Here is a 15,717-nt window from a genome sequence, read left to right as displayed (position 1 = left end):
CCTGCTTGGGTTTCCAATCTCTTTACAATAAACACAAAAGCAATACATTATCTCTCTCATAACACGGACACAGACCAGCTACACGACAATGAAATAAAATTAAAGCTCACAGGAACAGTTTTTACTGCAGTAAGCTTCAACCCTTACATTACATGAAAAAAAACTCTCCAAACATAACATTCCAGGACACTATTACAATATCCTGAAAAAACTCTCTCTCAATCCAGGGAAGCAGAAGGAAGTACATATACTCACAGAAATATTCTTACTGGCTCCAACCAATACTAAGAATGTACACCCCCAGCAATATGTAGAGACAGCAATTGTTATGCTCTGACCAAATCCATTTTGCCTGCCTCCAGTGATACCACTAGAATCTACCAGTGTACAGAAATCACCTGAATAGTGGAGAGAATGCAAACTGTAACCTTACACTTCTGAAGTCTACCATTCCATGTCAGAGTATACAGTAGGAGTCCTCAGCTGGGTGGAGACAGTGTCATTGAAAAGCTGGATGAGTGGATTGCATCTTATCATCGAGCCAAGTACCTGCTCCATCAGGGTTGACCTTCCACTACACAATAGCTTCTTTGCACCAGTCCTTCTTTCCCAGAGCATCAGTCCTCAGGAACTTCCATCTGCCAGTTTTTCCTACAGCTGTTCAAGAACATGAACTACATCAGGTTATAAAGAATAAGAAAAATTATATATTCATAAAGGGACTGTCTCTTTCTAGTACAAAAATGGTAGCATGATTGACCTAAGGGTTTCCAATATTTTTTTTTTTACCCTCAATGGTTGTCAATTGATCTTAAATTCCACCCTATTTACCTGAATACAAAGATATTGCATCAGCCTTTCTCTATTTTTGTTGTTCTCTGATACATTATGAATATGCTATATTTACAAATAAATAAGAATACTCTTGTAATTAATATCTTAACAGCGATAAAAGTTTAATAATTTAAATACAGATTTGAAGAAGTTTAAATTAAAAAATTTATTTTTTTTATTTGTACAACTTTTGAAAACAAACTTCACGAAACATTTTACACATATTTACTCTCATTTATTCTGGCTTTCAACATCATAAGCTGAAAATGCTGAGTCTTCAGTTTGTGTAGAGACTTCATGTGATACCATTTTAACGTGGACAGGATTGGTTTTTAAAAAGTATTTACGCTCTTCTGAGTCTTCGCGAAAGAATAATGAAAATATGCTTCTAAAAATTAGTAGTATTCCTGCAACTAGGAGCACTGAACCTGAAAATCAGAACAAAGTTTACTGTATTAACCACTGACGCAACAATAGAAATTTCAATGTCATCATTGACATCTGCTTTAATTTGTTTTAACCATCACAGTTAAGGTTATAATAATGATTACATATAAACTTTGAATTTGTAAATGATAAATTACAACTTTAGAAATTTAATGTCTGATTTTGTGAACTTGAATTAATATTTGACAACAATGACCACTTGTTTTAGTCCATATGCTTTTCTAAGCCAATAGGTGCTTGCTTCTCCAGTGCTTAAATTAATAAGGGACCGTCTACATTAGGGGTGGGGAATATGCAACCTTTGGAGTCTTTCTGGAAGAAGATTGGATTTTGAAATAGTAATTTTTTTTTTTAACATAAAAGCACCTACTACATTGTTGGAGTGGTTGGCGTTAGGAAGGACATCCAGCTGTAGAAACTCTGCCAAATCATATTGGAGCCTGGTGTAGCCATCTGGTTCGCCAGTCCTCAGTCAAATCGTCCAACCCATGCTAGCATGGAAGGCGGACGTTAAACGAAACAATGATGATATATGTACAAACAAATGTCAAGACTATGATAATTTCCAGTAGAGCAACTGATAACATTTAGATAAATTTTAGTTGTTATTGTAATATTTGTATAGTTTATACACTGTTTCTTTTTTTCTGTAGTTTTACTTTCTTCAGCATATCAGTGATATCCCCATTTGCAGCCCTAGTTGTGTAGGGTTCTTCTATTGTCTGGTATAGGTTAAGTCTAGTTTAACTGATTTTACCGTCTTTCATTTCATTTTTATATTAAGGGATTATAAAGCTCTTAAATCTAATTGGAAGTAGATCAAAGTTGTAGTTATTAGCATCAGGAATCTAGTGTTTACAAGATTTTAACCCAATAAATCTTCAAATCACACTTTTCTCTCAACCCTTTTGATACTAACCCACCTTAGATACAAACTTCTTGTTTTAACCCTTTTGTTACCAATCCGGCTCTGGCTCTGAGTACAAATGTCTTTGTTTTCATAAGTTTTGAATTAAAATCTTCCACCAAACCTTAGTCGCAATTTATGTTCCTAACACTAGCTGAATGGTAACTAAGTTAAGTTATTTTACTAAATTCTTTGTTTATTTAAAGTAATTGAAAGAAACGCAGAGCATCACAAAAATACAGTAACGAAAGGGTTAAAGTGATTTGAATTTAAACAGAATATCAACATTTCATGTTAATTTATTTCCCAAACACCTGATTAATAATAACAAAGTTATTTTACTACGTTTTTCATTATTTTAAAAATTAATTGAAACAACAGCAATGTGTTTTTAACAGAAATATGGGAACAAAAGAGTTAAGAAGGGAAAGATATGCTGGCCATTGCCAGAATATATTTATGTCTGCAGGATCAGGGTTATCCCGGGGCTTTAAAAACTAAATCTTCTTACACATGTATATCTTATAGTCTGTCTTTGTTGTCCAGTGACAGAACCATTAAACTTTAATATTTTTTAAAAAATGGAATGTAAGAAAAAATTAATGCAGAAGTCATCATTTACATAAATTTTCTTGACGTTTATCATGTACTTAGCTTTAAAGTATAGTTTCAGCTTTTTTATGGAGGATAAAATAAGAAGAGATAATCTGTATAGTGTTCAAGTTTTATACAGTCAGATTAATAGAAAAATGTAGATGAGTGTTAGAAGATTCAGTCAAATAGGTACACAACAGAAAATGTAGGATGCTGTGATATACTTGGAAGTATTATATGAACTGATGCTAGGAAAGAACCAAGATTATATCTCGAGTTTTTGAATAAGTGTGGTAGATACTGTATAATAAATGTATAAGTTATCTAGAAAAATTCTTTAGGTCCATGTTAAAGAGTGTATGAAATATAGTGCTCTGTTATGAAAAAAATTAACATAATTACCCAATGCTTCCTAAGTTGATTTATCATATATTTGGAACAGTTTACTCTTACATTTAAGTAATCCATTAATACTTACCTCCAATTTGACCATCAGTAGTGTGTTTAGAGATCCAGAAAGTCGGTAAAGACATTACTATGTAAAAAATTCCTTTTTTCCATTTACTCACAAATGTTACTACTTTCCAACAGACACAGTAGCAGCAACCATTCTCTCTGAAGACAGGAAACAAAAATTTATTCAAGTAAAACATAACTAACCTTTTAACACCAATTTGGTCATACTGAAATGTTCAAATTTTAAGAATTCCATAACATGAATAATATTAAGATTCGATATGGTTAACAACAAAATATATAACCAATATATTAAGTCATATATTTTAATAAAAGCCTTTAATTTAGTTCATATTGAAAATTAACAGAAACAAGTAATCTAACCTCCAGACTAACTAATTACCATCAGTATATTGTAAGCTCTTGTCCACTTCACTAAAATCTGGTCCACCAATATGCTGTGTTCTGTCTTCTCTACTATTATGCTCCTCTAAATCAGACCTAAAATGCTGAAGGTATATTACCTCTTGCAAACCCTTTTACCAAATGTTTCACTTTATCTATCCTTCTCCCAGAATTGCAAACTTCTGCAAAACCTTACAGGCAGCCTTTGAAGACTCATAAAAGCTGTGTGGGTACTTCATTTTCCATGGACCAAGTGATAGAAGAAAATGTTCAAACTAATGTAATTTATTTTCAGGAACTAAATTTTGTTTTAAAAGAATTCACAAATAAAATACTTACTGAAACCAAGGCATTTTGTTCATAATCCAAATGCATTCTAAGAGGGTTACAATTACAGTTGCAGACCTATAATAAAACATTTACAAATGAAAGGACAGGATATATAAATTCAAAAACAAGTTTGCAAACCCATATCGTTCGTTCGTTTAACGTCCGCTTTCCATGCTAGCATGGGTTGGACGATTTGACTGAGGACTGGTGCAACCGGATAGCTACACCAGGCTCCAATCTAATTTGGCATAGTTTCTACAGCTGGATGCCCTTCCTAACGCCAACCACTCAGAGAGTGTAGTGGGTGCTTTTACGTGTCACCCGCACGAAAACGGCCACGCTCGAAATGGTGTCTTTTATGTGCCACCCGCACAAGAGCCAGTCCAGGGGCACTGGCAACGATCTCGCTCGAAAACCCTACAAGGCCAGTCAGGCGGTACTGGCAACGGTCATACAAAAGATATTTTTATATAGTCATGGCTTAGTGGTTAGGGTGTTGGACTTGCGATCATAAGATTGTGATTTTGATTCTGAACAGGGTGATGCATTGTGTTCTTGAGCAAAACACTTCATTTCATGCTGCTCCTGTCCACTCAGCCAGTAAAAAATTATCAATCCTGTGATGAACCAGCGTCCTGTCCAGGGAGGAATAAATACACTAGAGAAACGGGCCCTATTCTCCTTATGAAGTTATGTGGACTGACCACAAAGTTTTGTTTGCAACTATGTGGTTTCATATCCATTCCTATTACATAAGACCTTGGGTAAGTCTTCTGTTATCTACTATCACCATTTGTTGACCAATGCCTGTTCAAGTGAAGCAGTATTAATGTTGACATTTTCTTGTTTGCATTATGACTAACTGCCCTGTGCTTTTGAAGACCTGTGAGATACAAATAAAAAACCTCACCTGAAAAACAGGCAAGGGTTATTAACACAGAGCATCATTGTTTAATGTCATCTTCCATGCATGCATGGGTAGGACAGTTGACAGGAGCTGGCCAGGTAGAAGACTACCCCAGGCTATTGTGTCTGTTTTGGCAGAGTTTTTATGGCTGGATGTCCTTCTCAACACCAACCACTCGGCAGAGTGGACTCAGTGCATTTTACATAGCACTAGCACAGGCAAAGTTAGTTTTGGCATGATTTCTACAGCTGGATGCCCTTCCAAATGCCAACCACTTTACAGTGTGGACTGGATGCTTTTTACATGGCGCCTGCACTGGCAGGGTCACCAAGTAACTTGCAGGATAAGGAACTTGTGTCAGAAGATGAAAGGTTAGAACATATCCCGCTGTGGTTGAAGTTAAAATAATCGAGAGAGAACACCACTGGAAAATATGAAAATTAAAAGAAGCTGCACATATGTTAGGACACAATAACCTCCTAAGATATGAATGTAATATGGGAACCAGTATTAAGAAAAGATAAAATACTTGGTTTATAAGCCCTAAAATTCACTATAATTGCCCACAGGCATATAGTGGATAAGAGCATGGGCTACTAACCCTCGGATTCTAAGTTCAATCTCAGGCAAGGACTTGAAAAATAACATCAGCAACATACCTTAGGAATGAGAACAGTGTACCCCATTAGTCAAATGAAGGGTTGGGTTCGAAATTCCACCAGAACACCTGATGAAGGCTGAAGAGTACATCAGCCAAAACATGATAACAAACAAGGTGAGGACACCTATCTGTCCATTGTAAATAATGTACATAATTCCTCACCTCAGATATATAGAAAAGTACTTTGAAATCATATTTCAAATATGTTTTATTTTCCTAGTCAGAAATTACAGAAGGAAATAAATTCCATCAATTAATTTTAAGATTATAGAAGTTGATTTTTCTGATATACAAAATATGGTTAAAAAAATTGTATGAAATTTATACTTACAGTAGATACCATGAGATAGCATATGCCCTTGTCTCATCACTTTTTAGCAATTTGATGCTGAACACCCAAAGGACTATATAAAGAAAATGAGTGGATGTGTATAATTTACTATAAGACAAATAGAATATACTATATACATACATAAATATATTCACATATATAAATATCTAAGGGTGTAAAGTTAGGATATTTCCAGAGAAGCTCTTGACCCAAATACTAGGTTCAGTTCCTGGCCAATGCTGGCATTCCTCAGGTGCAGAAAATCCAAGTTTCACAACAATCACATCATGAAGTGGGTTTGGTGGAGAGTAAATAATCCAAATAATAAGATGAAGAAAATTCTTTAACACATCTTTAATCATTCATAGGTTAAAGAATTTTCTTTGTCTTATTATTGTTTCTTTTACTCGTTTCAGTCATTTAACTGCAGCCATGCTGGAGCACTGCCTTTAGTCAAAGAAATCGACCCCAAGACTTATTCTTTGTAAGCCTAGTGCATTGAATAATGTACTCTTCATACAGTTTTGGTTACTTTTTCTGATGAGTTGTAGTGCAGCTGAGCACTGGATACAATAAGTTCATTATACATATGTCTGATCATTCAGATACTGAGGTCCTAAGTGGTAATTTGTTTTATAAACAAATAAATTGTAAGGTAATAAAATACTAAAATTTAGTGTTAAATCACTTAAAAATTCCATAAAGTATTTCCTGAATCTAAACAGGAATCCTAGTCTTTAGGATTTAGTTTTAGCTATGTTATAACAGATCATAAAAAAAATTGAGGTTCAAACATTGTGATTTTTAGGGTTTTAAATGTGTTTTTTGCTCATGATTAGAGAGAGATGGGGATGTGTTGTAGTTCAGTCTTCTGAGTTGTTAGATGAGGTGATGTGTCACCAGAGAAGGATGTTTTCAAGATTTAGTGTGCATGGAGTCAGTGTATATCTGGCTAGAGGGGTTTAGGTTGTGTGTGGATATAACCTGTGTACCTTAATGCAGGATGTTAAGTGAAGAGTATTAACATCTGCATAAGAGTGTGCATTGTCAAAAGTGACAGCAAGATGGTTGTTTATATACAGAAAAGGCAGTGTTGGAAACAGCAGAAGAGAAACATATTGGCTGCTGGGGATAAAATTAGTAATACAACCATATGGGTATATTGAGGTGTCAAATAATTCAGGAGAGAGGGCAAGGTAGCAGGATGTGTGAAGTGTTAACAAATAATCTAATCAATGCAAAAACTGGAATTAGAAATGAGCAAGAGATTGAGAGTATTTTGTGTATTGGGGATACAGATAAATTGTTGACAAAATGGTGCAGACAGTTTAGAATGGCTAACAGTTCAGCCTCTGCACCAATATAGAAGGAATGTTACAGCCAGAAAGAGCTGTATACACTCAAGTCACAGTGGATGATAATTTCAGAGTAAAATGACATGAAATGAGATAGCTGTCTTCGAAGGTAAATGAAAGTCATTGCTGATAAGATAAAAGTGGGACTAAGCAAAAGTGAGAGAAGAATGAATTTCACATACATCCAGACATCACACTTCAGATTAAAGTTAGAGTGTAAAGCCTAGCCTAGAGTGGCATGGAGAAGAATTTTGTGTGATTTTTATCTAAGATAGCTGAGGTCCAAGTTGATCAAAAATCTTTAGGTGTTTTCATAAAGGTGGAAGAATTGGCCAGCAGATTTAACATCATACTTAGGGTTTTGGTGAAAAAATGTAAATAGAAATCTACAAATGCAGATGGTACCTCAGTAGATTTAAGGTACTCTCCGCTATGTACTGGTCATTAGGATAAGTTTGCATCTCAGTGGCTATAGAAGCTGTCTCTCTTCTGAGTTGATTCACAGATAGATGATTGCAAGGTTACAAGAGTATTTTAGTAAGGGTGCACTAGGTAGAAGTGGTGTATTGCCTTGATTAAACCAGCCATATCTGTCCCCAAATTTTCTACCTGTTTTGTGTTCAAACTAGCCAAATCTGGCCTATTACCTATACCTAACAATGTCATTCAGAACTTAAACAATCACATCATTGAAACTTCAAAGCTACAAGATAATGCATGATAAATTCAAATCAATGTCAATGAATATGTATTACATTTGACAGACAAATCTGAATGCTAAAGAGTTAAGCCATGTCCAAACAATCTAATAGATGCAGAGGCAGTGATGTCTGGGTAAAGGCTGAGTTTGGTAGTGAGAGAGAATTCAATGCTCTTTGGTATGTTGGTTAGAGGCAGAATAAGATATGTTTGCAGTGTTTTAACTCTAGGCCAGCCCAGAAATAGCAAACTTATGATCAAAAGTATTCCAACTATGACCATTCTGTGTTGTTTTCAGACATTTTGAACTACAATATACAATGTGTCCTGCCTATTTTAAGGCAGTAGTGCTATTTAAGGTAGATTTAACAACTATTTTTAGCAGGACAAGAAACTGCTAAGAAACTCCTTTGTCAGCTCATTTGTGATGTTAGTAGGTTACAGTAGTTCAGATCTTGGATGACCAAAGTTTATGGATATTGAAATAGGGATGAGAGAAGTACCCAGCCAATTAATATTACATTAAACTCTATAATAGAATTAACAAAGAGACCAATGATTAATTACGTTAAAAACAGAAAAAGAAAAGCATTTACCTACGACTGTTATGATGCACCATAATCTAATGATAATATTGAGTACAAAAAACTTCTTCTTATTATTCTCTTCTGTCATATTGGTATGATGGTATATGGCTGTCAGCAACAATATTCACTCAAACCAAGCTCATAAAAGGTTTCCAAATTTCATTTATAGATTTTTCACTTGAGTACTCATGCTGGAAATAAAAGCAAGAATAAATAAATGAAGAATTGTTTGAAAAATAAAATGAAATTCATTGCAACTATTTTACATTTACTCCTCCCTCAGTGTTTTTATATATATTTGGATTTTTTGTTAAGACAACTTGGTAGTATTATTGTGTTACCCCATGTGAACCCTGACTGAGCAGATGTATGATCAATGGCATTCCATTTAGGATCATTCTATCTTTTCAGGGGTAGTTAGGGCTATATTATTCAATATGTCCTTTTTTTTTCATAAAGCAATAGTAGAATATGTGTTGAGAAATATTTGACTGCTCCGTCAAACAAGTCAAGCAATTACAAAGAGACTGCTTCACTGCCATAAGTGGGACAAATGATCTTAATAGTTGGAGCTTCATTGTGGTATTAGCTATTCAACCATAATCTATGGTTCAACTGTTTTCAGATAAGAAATAAAAGGTGCTTATTGAGAGCCTACAAAGGCAAAGACCAAACCAATAAAAAAAGTTTACCAATATTTTGAGATTTATTATTCATCAGAGGTGAAAAAAGATGGTTGAAATGTTAGCTGCCACTTCAACTTACAGTACAGTAACATAATATGTAAATCCATTCCCCATCGAAAAAATTTAGGAGTAGCAATCTCTTAATTCCTCTGATGAGGTGGTGCAGTTGAGGCACAAATTGTGCAGTAGTTATTGAAATGTATTGCTGTAACATACATAAAAAAATGAATTGATTTAAAGATCAGATGTTTTTGTGTTTTCTGAGAGAGACAAACAGCAGAGACACAGTAGACAGATATAGACATAAACAAGATAGAATACTAAATGAATAAAAGAAAAGAAACAAAGTATACATAGACAAAATATTAAATGTGTATCAAGACAAATTGCTTAAAATTTTAATATGCAACCATCTTTTATTACCTCTGCTGATAGTTGTTTAAATGATATATCATTTTCTTCAATTAATTTTTGCACATGAAGCACAGTTCTCTGAAGGTAATAGGAGATATAACATAGACTACTTTGGTTACTAGAATAATCTTGCACAATAAAATACTTTTGGTATTTATGAAACAAAATGTGATCATGGAGTATAACACTGTTTTTACCTTTACAGAAACCTTTTTGTCAATAGTTTATTAGTTTTCACTTTTGATGGCGTTTCTTCCGTCCTTCAATATCACAAACCACTAATTGTCAATTTATTTTATGGATTTGCTATTCCATTTTATGATGCTATTTTCATTCATTGTAAATTAAACATATGAGCTTGGTGTTCTTGATTGAGCATTGGCAAAAAAATATTCTTGCTATAATTCAATAATAATTCCTTCATTTGCTTGAAATTATTATTTCTGTTTAAAAAGTTGACTTCAATTTAAATATTGTAATTATTCAAACATTAATGTTAACAATATAATTTATTTGCAAAACTGAAAGGGAATTGAAAATGAAAACAGTATGTCATTATCTCAAGGTGGCCAAATGAAAATTAAAAAAAAATTAAACCGAGATATCACATTAATGATAACTCCAGGGCAGTTATAGTTATTATAATTTATGTTATGGAATCACTTTGTAATACAATGGCTGAATAAATTAAATTAGATATGATATTACTTAAAGAGAGAGATATGCACTTTTCAGTATGTCCTTTAACTAACACAGGAATTAAACAATTAAAATCTGGTGTTCAGAAAATGAAAAATAATTCTCTTCTACAGACTTTACATTACAATGTCGGCAAAACAGCTCTTCTCTTTAAACATACCAACATAGGTGAAACACTCATAAATACAAAACTAATTAATGTTTGGCTCTAATTAATGGATTATTCATGAGCCACTGTACAATACATGCTTTAGATCCTGATATGGTCTATTTATTTAAAACTGAACCATGTGTTACAGGAGTCAACTAGCTTATTTATCATAAATACTCCTGATAGGGACCATAAAATACCGTGTTTCCCTGAAAATAAGACCTGGTCTTACATTAATTTTGCATCCCAAAAACGCACTATGGCTTATTTTGGCGGGATGTATTATTTTTTTTGCAGAAAAAATCCAAGAAAATCCTCGTGTAAAAGGAAACCCATGTTTTACATTATCAAAAGTTTATTTATTTGCTTATTGTTTTTAGTCAAGTAAAAACATTTTGTCCTCTTCTGGAACATCATCATAATTCATCAAACCCCAAACTTTAGACTGAATTTTTTGCAAATCCATTTTTGGTAGAATCATGGACTCCAATCTTCATGTTTGACAATATAACTTACCTTAAATGAACAGTTTTTGTCCAAGTACTCTGCTCATTGTGCACTGGTAATGCAATGGTCGGTAATTTTATTCCATGAATTCTTCACCCAGTTCATGACTTCTTGGAGGTTGGGTTTGACAAAATTGATATATTCATTCACTACCATCCAAAAATAATCCTTGAAGGGCTTGTTTATTACAAGATCTAAAGTTTGTAAATATGAAGTCATTCCTGCAGGAATCATTATGTAGTCAATTCTTCTTTCAGAAAGGAAAGTTTTCATATCTTTTGCGCAATGAGTACTGGCTGAATCTCAGACTAAAAGACCTCTTTGAGACCCACGTAAAACAAGTGGCATAGTTAAATCAATCCATTTTCTTAAAACAGCTTGTGTGCACCAAGCCTTTTCCATTTCAAGGACACAAATGCCCAAAATTCGTTCTATCTTCTCTTTTTTGCCTTTTGTGATGATGAGCAGATGGACGTAAAGAATGTGGACCGCACCCGCTTTGTTTGTTTTTGTTTTTTTTTACAGAATCCCCCATTTTCGAATACAGAGATTCTGATTCTGCAGAAAAAAAACAAAAAAAAACAGCATTTCAAAATTTCAATTCCACCCCCACCCACCAAATTCTTCAGTTTTCACTTTTTCCAGAATTTCTTTTTGTGAAATACGTAGAAAAATACAGAGATTATCTCCATATTTTTCTACATACTTTGCAAATATGAAGAATTTGGGGTGAGTGGGGGTGGGCGGAAATAAAAATTTTCAAATGCCATTTTTTTTTTGCAGAATCAGAATCTCTGTACTTGAAAATGGGGGACTCTGTATAAAAAAAAAAAAAAAAAAAAAACGAAAGTGAGTGCGGTCCACATTTTGTACGTCCGCCGATGAACAATGGGACTTTTGTTCCATCAAGACGAATGACTAAAATACAAGTAACTCTTGCACTTTTGTAACCTGTTGAAGTAATATAGACTGACGAGGCACCCATTCAATTGTCATTTTAGATCCTTGGCCCATAAATACTGCAGTCTCATCCATAGCAGTTACATTGGAGAAATTGTATTTAAAAAAGTTGACGCCATCTGAAAGCAAGTGCACGTTGAATCACAGTGTTGTTGATCTTCTTAAAGAGAGCTCATATCGCCGAACGAAGTTATCCAACCAATGAGGTGATGCACTAAATATCTTTGCGGGTATATCCAATTGTGGTGCCATTGCAAGAGCAAATTCTTGAATATCAGCCTTACGTACAACCAAAGCCTTTGTTCTTCTGTCAGCAAACCATCCTGAGGTGATATCTTCCAGCTCCGAAAATAATGGTTGTCGACCTGATCCCCACTTGCGCTTCTTAGCACTTTCCTCACCCACCTGTCTGCTGAGATTACCGTACTCTGCTCACCATTTTCGAACCATTCAGAGATCCAGTATCTTCTCCTTACAGAAAGCCGTTAGATTTTTGTGTGACTGCTCCACAATTCCTTTCTTGTACTCCACGGAATAACTCTCTCTTTTTGCACTCATCTTGCCTGGGGGACAAAGAGTCAAGCCAAGGGAGTCAACTCCATGCATGCACACTTAGCACAGACTTTAGCCAAGCTATGGTAGTTGGTTTATTTTGCAAATATCACATGGTCTTGCTACGAAGCTGATGCATTTTTGACTAGGTATTATTTTCAGGGTAGGGCTTATATTAAAAACATCTTGAAAAATCATGGTAGGGCTTATTTTCGGGGAAACACAGTAATAGTAACAATAGTGTTACTCTACAGAAAGATAAAAAAGGGTTGTTGTTGTTGTTTAACCTTTTAACATTTAAACTAGTCATATCCAGCCCAAATATTCTACCAGGGAATGTAGCTAATGTCAATAAATGATGAAATTCACCAATCTACCTAAGTCATTGGAATTGGTTTTCACATGAGAAACTCTTCAGTTCAGAACTACATTGTACATAATTTTTGGAAAAGGTTTATAACAAAAATATGATAATTAAAACTATTATCCTAGTTTTGTGTTGTTTTTAAATTTGACTCAACATTTCAATTAGGTGTTAGCTCAAAGATGGAAGGAAAGGCGAGAGTAACAATGAGGAAAACAAATCTCAAATGAATGTGTGGATAGTATTTTGGAGTAATTGGGATTCCTCCATCCAGCATTCATCTCTTTAACGTACATAAGAAATGTACAAAGCAATGGGAGAGCTACTACATGGTTGCTCGAATTGCATTGTGTCACATAAAGATAAAAAAAGAAAAAAACAATGGTTATGGTTGGTATGCATTTTTGATCACATATCTGCTTAGTTTGAGTTAGCCTGGTGCTAAACAATACAGATATTCGTGTCAGTAAAGAGTGAAATATTATTTATAGTCTATGGCTTACATGTTAGTTACATTGTTTGCTGTACTAAATAACTGATTCTATTTTTGATTTACAAGATTTTTGATAACAGCAGAAATTGAAAAGAAGAAATTTATGTGTATAGTGTATATAAACAACAAGAGGACTGAGATGCTTGCAGCAAAATACCCAAACAGTAAATAATTCAAGTAGTTATACCAATGACCCAAATATTTGTTTTTAACACTGATTCACAGAATTACATAAATACCTTCAACGTCTAACAATACTTAGGAAACTATGAAAGATATGATAACCTACTCAGACATTTTAAAGAACACATTAAGCCATCACAACAATAGCTTTTACTACACTGCTATGTCTCAAGTAAACTGTAAATTAATGTTTAAACAAAATTTTTAAAAATATAAAAAGAGATAGATTAAGTTACAGGAGTTTAAAATGAATTACAATCAACACTGTCTGCAATGAAAAAGTTTGCTTAGCAACTACATAGTTGTAGGTTCAATTCCATCACAGAGCACCATAGTCAAGCATTTTCTAGCAAGGCCTTGAGTAACCAATACTTTGTGAATCAAATTTAGTTGACAGAACTTGTGAGAAACCTCATAGGAGAGGGTGTCCATATTTATGGAAGGTAGACAAACTTAATCCATCAGTCAGTTTAACTCTGCAGCCTGGTATTCAGATTCTTTTCACAAAAATTTGGGTTATCTGTAGTTTGAGGACAACTTCCTCCCTTCCTTCTACCAATGTTAGAGGCCCTAAAAGAGATCATAGGTACTGGTCTTAATACTTTAAACATGTTACTAAAAAAAGAAAAGGATTTTATTGTGATTATATGAACTCTCCTACAATAACAGGAAATTAAAACCCTATCTTTGGGAAGTGGAATTTTGCAGATCATCTGCTGATGATAAAGCCTGCCAAACCAATGGAATCTATACTCAGCTCACTCAAAAGCAAGAGGCACATTTCTTCCCTATCATTGAATAATAAAGAATAATTGACATAGTGTTCTATATTTCCCAAGGTGATATCTACATTGAGTACTGGTATGTTAATGTGTGGAATTAAATGAATACCAGTATAGTTGGATGAGAAAGAGTTTTGGTTAAGAATATTAAGCTTGGTATGTCTCGTAAAATTCCTTCCTAACTTATCACCCATCAATGCTGCAGTTCTACTACAACATAAAATACCCAAAGATACTAGCGATCAGTCACCCCTCAAGTTCCATCCAATAATTTCAAGGATCAGAAGACAAAGCTATTTTTAACCCATTAGCATTTAAACTGGCTACATCCAGCCAAAATACTATACATATTTTATGTTCAAACTGGCCATGTCTGGCTTCTCACACCAACCCTACAATATCATTCTAGAAATTAACAGTTACTTCATCAAAATCTCATAGCTACAAGACAATGCATGATTAATTCAAGACAATGTGAATAAATAAGCATTACATTTGATAGAATGTGAATGCTAAAGAGTTAAGGTTATGAAAGGAATACTTATCCTACATTTCCTAGGAACGGGTGGTAACTGCTCAAACTCTTCTTCAACATTCTAATAAAAAACTAAGTAAGACTTTGAACCAATGAGTAATTATTCAAACTGCAATATATAACCCCCAAATTTTCTTCAAAGCATACCCCACTATCTTAAATAAGGAATGAACACATTAGATAATGTAGTCCTATGATGCTCCTAAAAAGACAAGATGCTGCTCATAACTAATCAATCAGAGTTAACATTGAACTAAACCTTCAAGTATGCTTTCAGTTTAAAAGTCCACATTATGAACACGAACTTTAAAAAGCCAGTCACTAATAATTTCTTAAGTTGATATTTTAAGATTCAGGTGCATGGTCAAGAACATTAAGTTAATCTTTGTGGAGGAATGTACACTTTGGATTTGAGCTTAAACTAAGAACAACAATAGTAACAAGAAAACCCTCAGTAGGAGAAGTATGCACAAGCCTATGCTATGACAGGATCATAAAAATCTAACAGTACATCAGTTATAAAAGGTACACTGTGGGAAGATTAAAATGGCTAAATTAATTTAACAAGCATGGATTTTTACCTGAGTTGAACAAGCTAAAAGAAATCTCAGAAAGAATCAGGTAGTCATTCCCCAAACCAACAGACTAGATTTGTGGTTAGAGAAGAAACTTTTCAGAGTAGTAGGCAGTATACCATCCAAACAACCAGTATGATAGATTACAAAATGAGAATATGCATATTTGAAGTGGATGCAGTTATGCAGAAAACAAATAGCCTAAGTAAGAAAGGTTGTTGTAGAAGAAATTAACTTTTTTGATACCAACTTGCCTGAGGCTACTCCTGGTTCTATGATATAAACTTTCTGTTTTAAAGTGAT

The 15,717-nt window shown here is 34.0% G+C and overlaps 1 protein-coding gene across 2 annotated transcripts in view; it reads right to left on the bottom strand.

Moving 5' to 3' along the window:
* Nucleotides 1-981: 981 nt before the first annotated feature.
* The window catches only part of LOC106882382 (uncharacterized), a 37,268-nt gene continuing 22,532 nt past the window's right edge, over nt 982-15,717 (bottom strand). For both annotated transcript variants that reach the window (XM_052971514.2, XM_014933043.3), the window contains exons 2-6: nt 8,523-8,704; nt 5,873-5,945; nt 3,983-4,048; nt 3,261-3,397; nt 982-1,262 (exon numbers count right to left, since the gene is read on the bottom strand). In XM_052971514.2, coding sequence (XP_052827474.1) covers nt 1,066-1,262; nt 3,261-3,397; nt 3,983-4,048; nt 5,873-5,945; nt 8,523-8,601 — 552 coding nt within the window. In that variant the 5' untranslated portion in view covers nt 8,602-8,704 and the 3' untranslated portion in view covers nt 982-1,065. The remainder of the gene's footprint in view (nt 1,263-3,260; nt 3,398-3,982; nt 4,049-5,872; nt 5,946-8,522; nt 8,705-15,717) is intronic.

Source organism: Octopus bimaculoides, chromosome 1, assembly GCF_046866305.1.
Source record: "Octopus bimaculoides isolate indiv1 chromosome 1, ASM4686630v1, whole genome shotgun sequence".
In the NCBI taxonomy this organism is placed as follows: domain Eukaryota; kingdom Metazoa; phylum Mollusca; class Cephalopoda; order Octopoda; family Octopodidae; genus Octopus; species Octopus bimaculoides.
The sequence above is the reverse complement of the archived record's forward strand: the minus strand, read 5'-3'. Positions and strand labels throughout refer to the sequence as shown.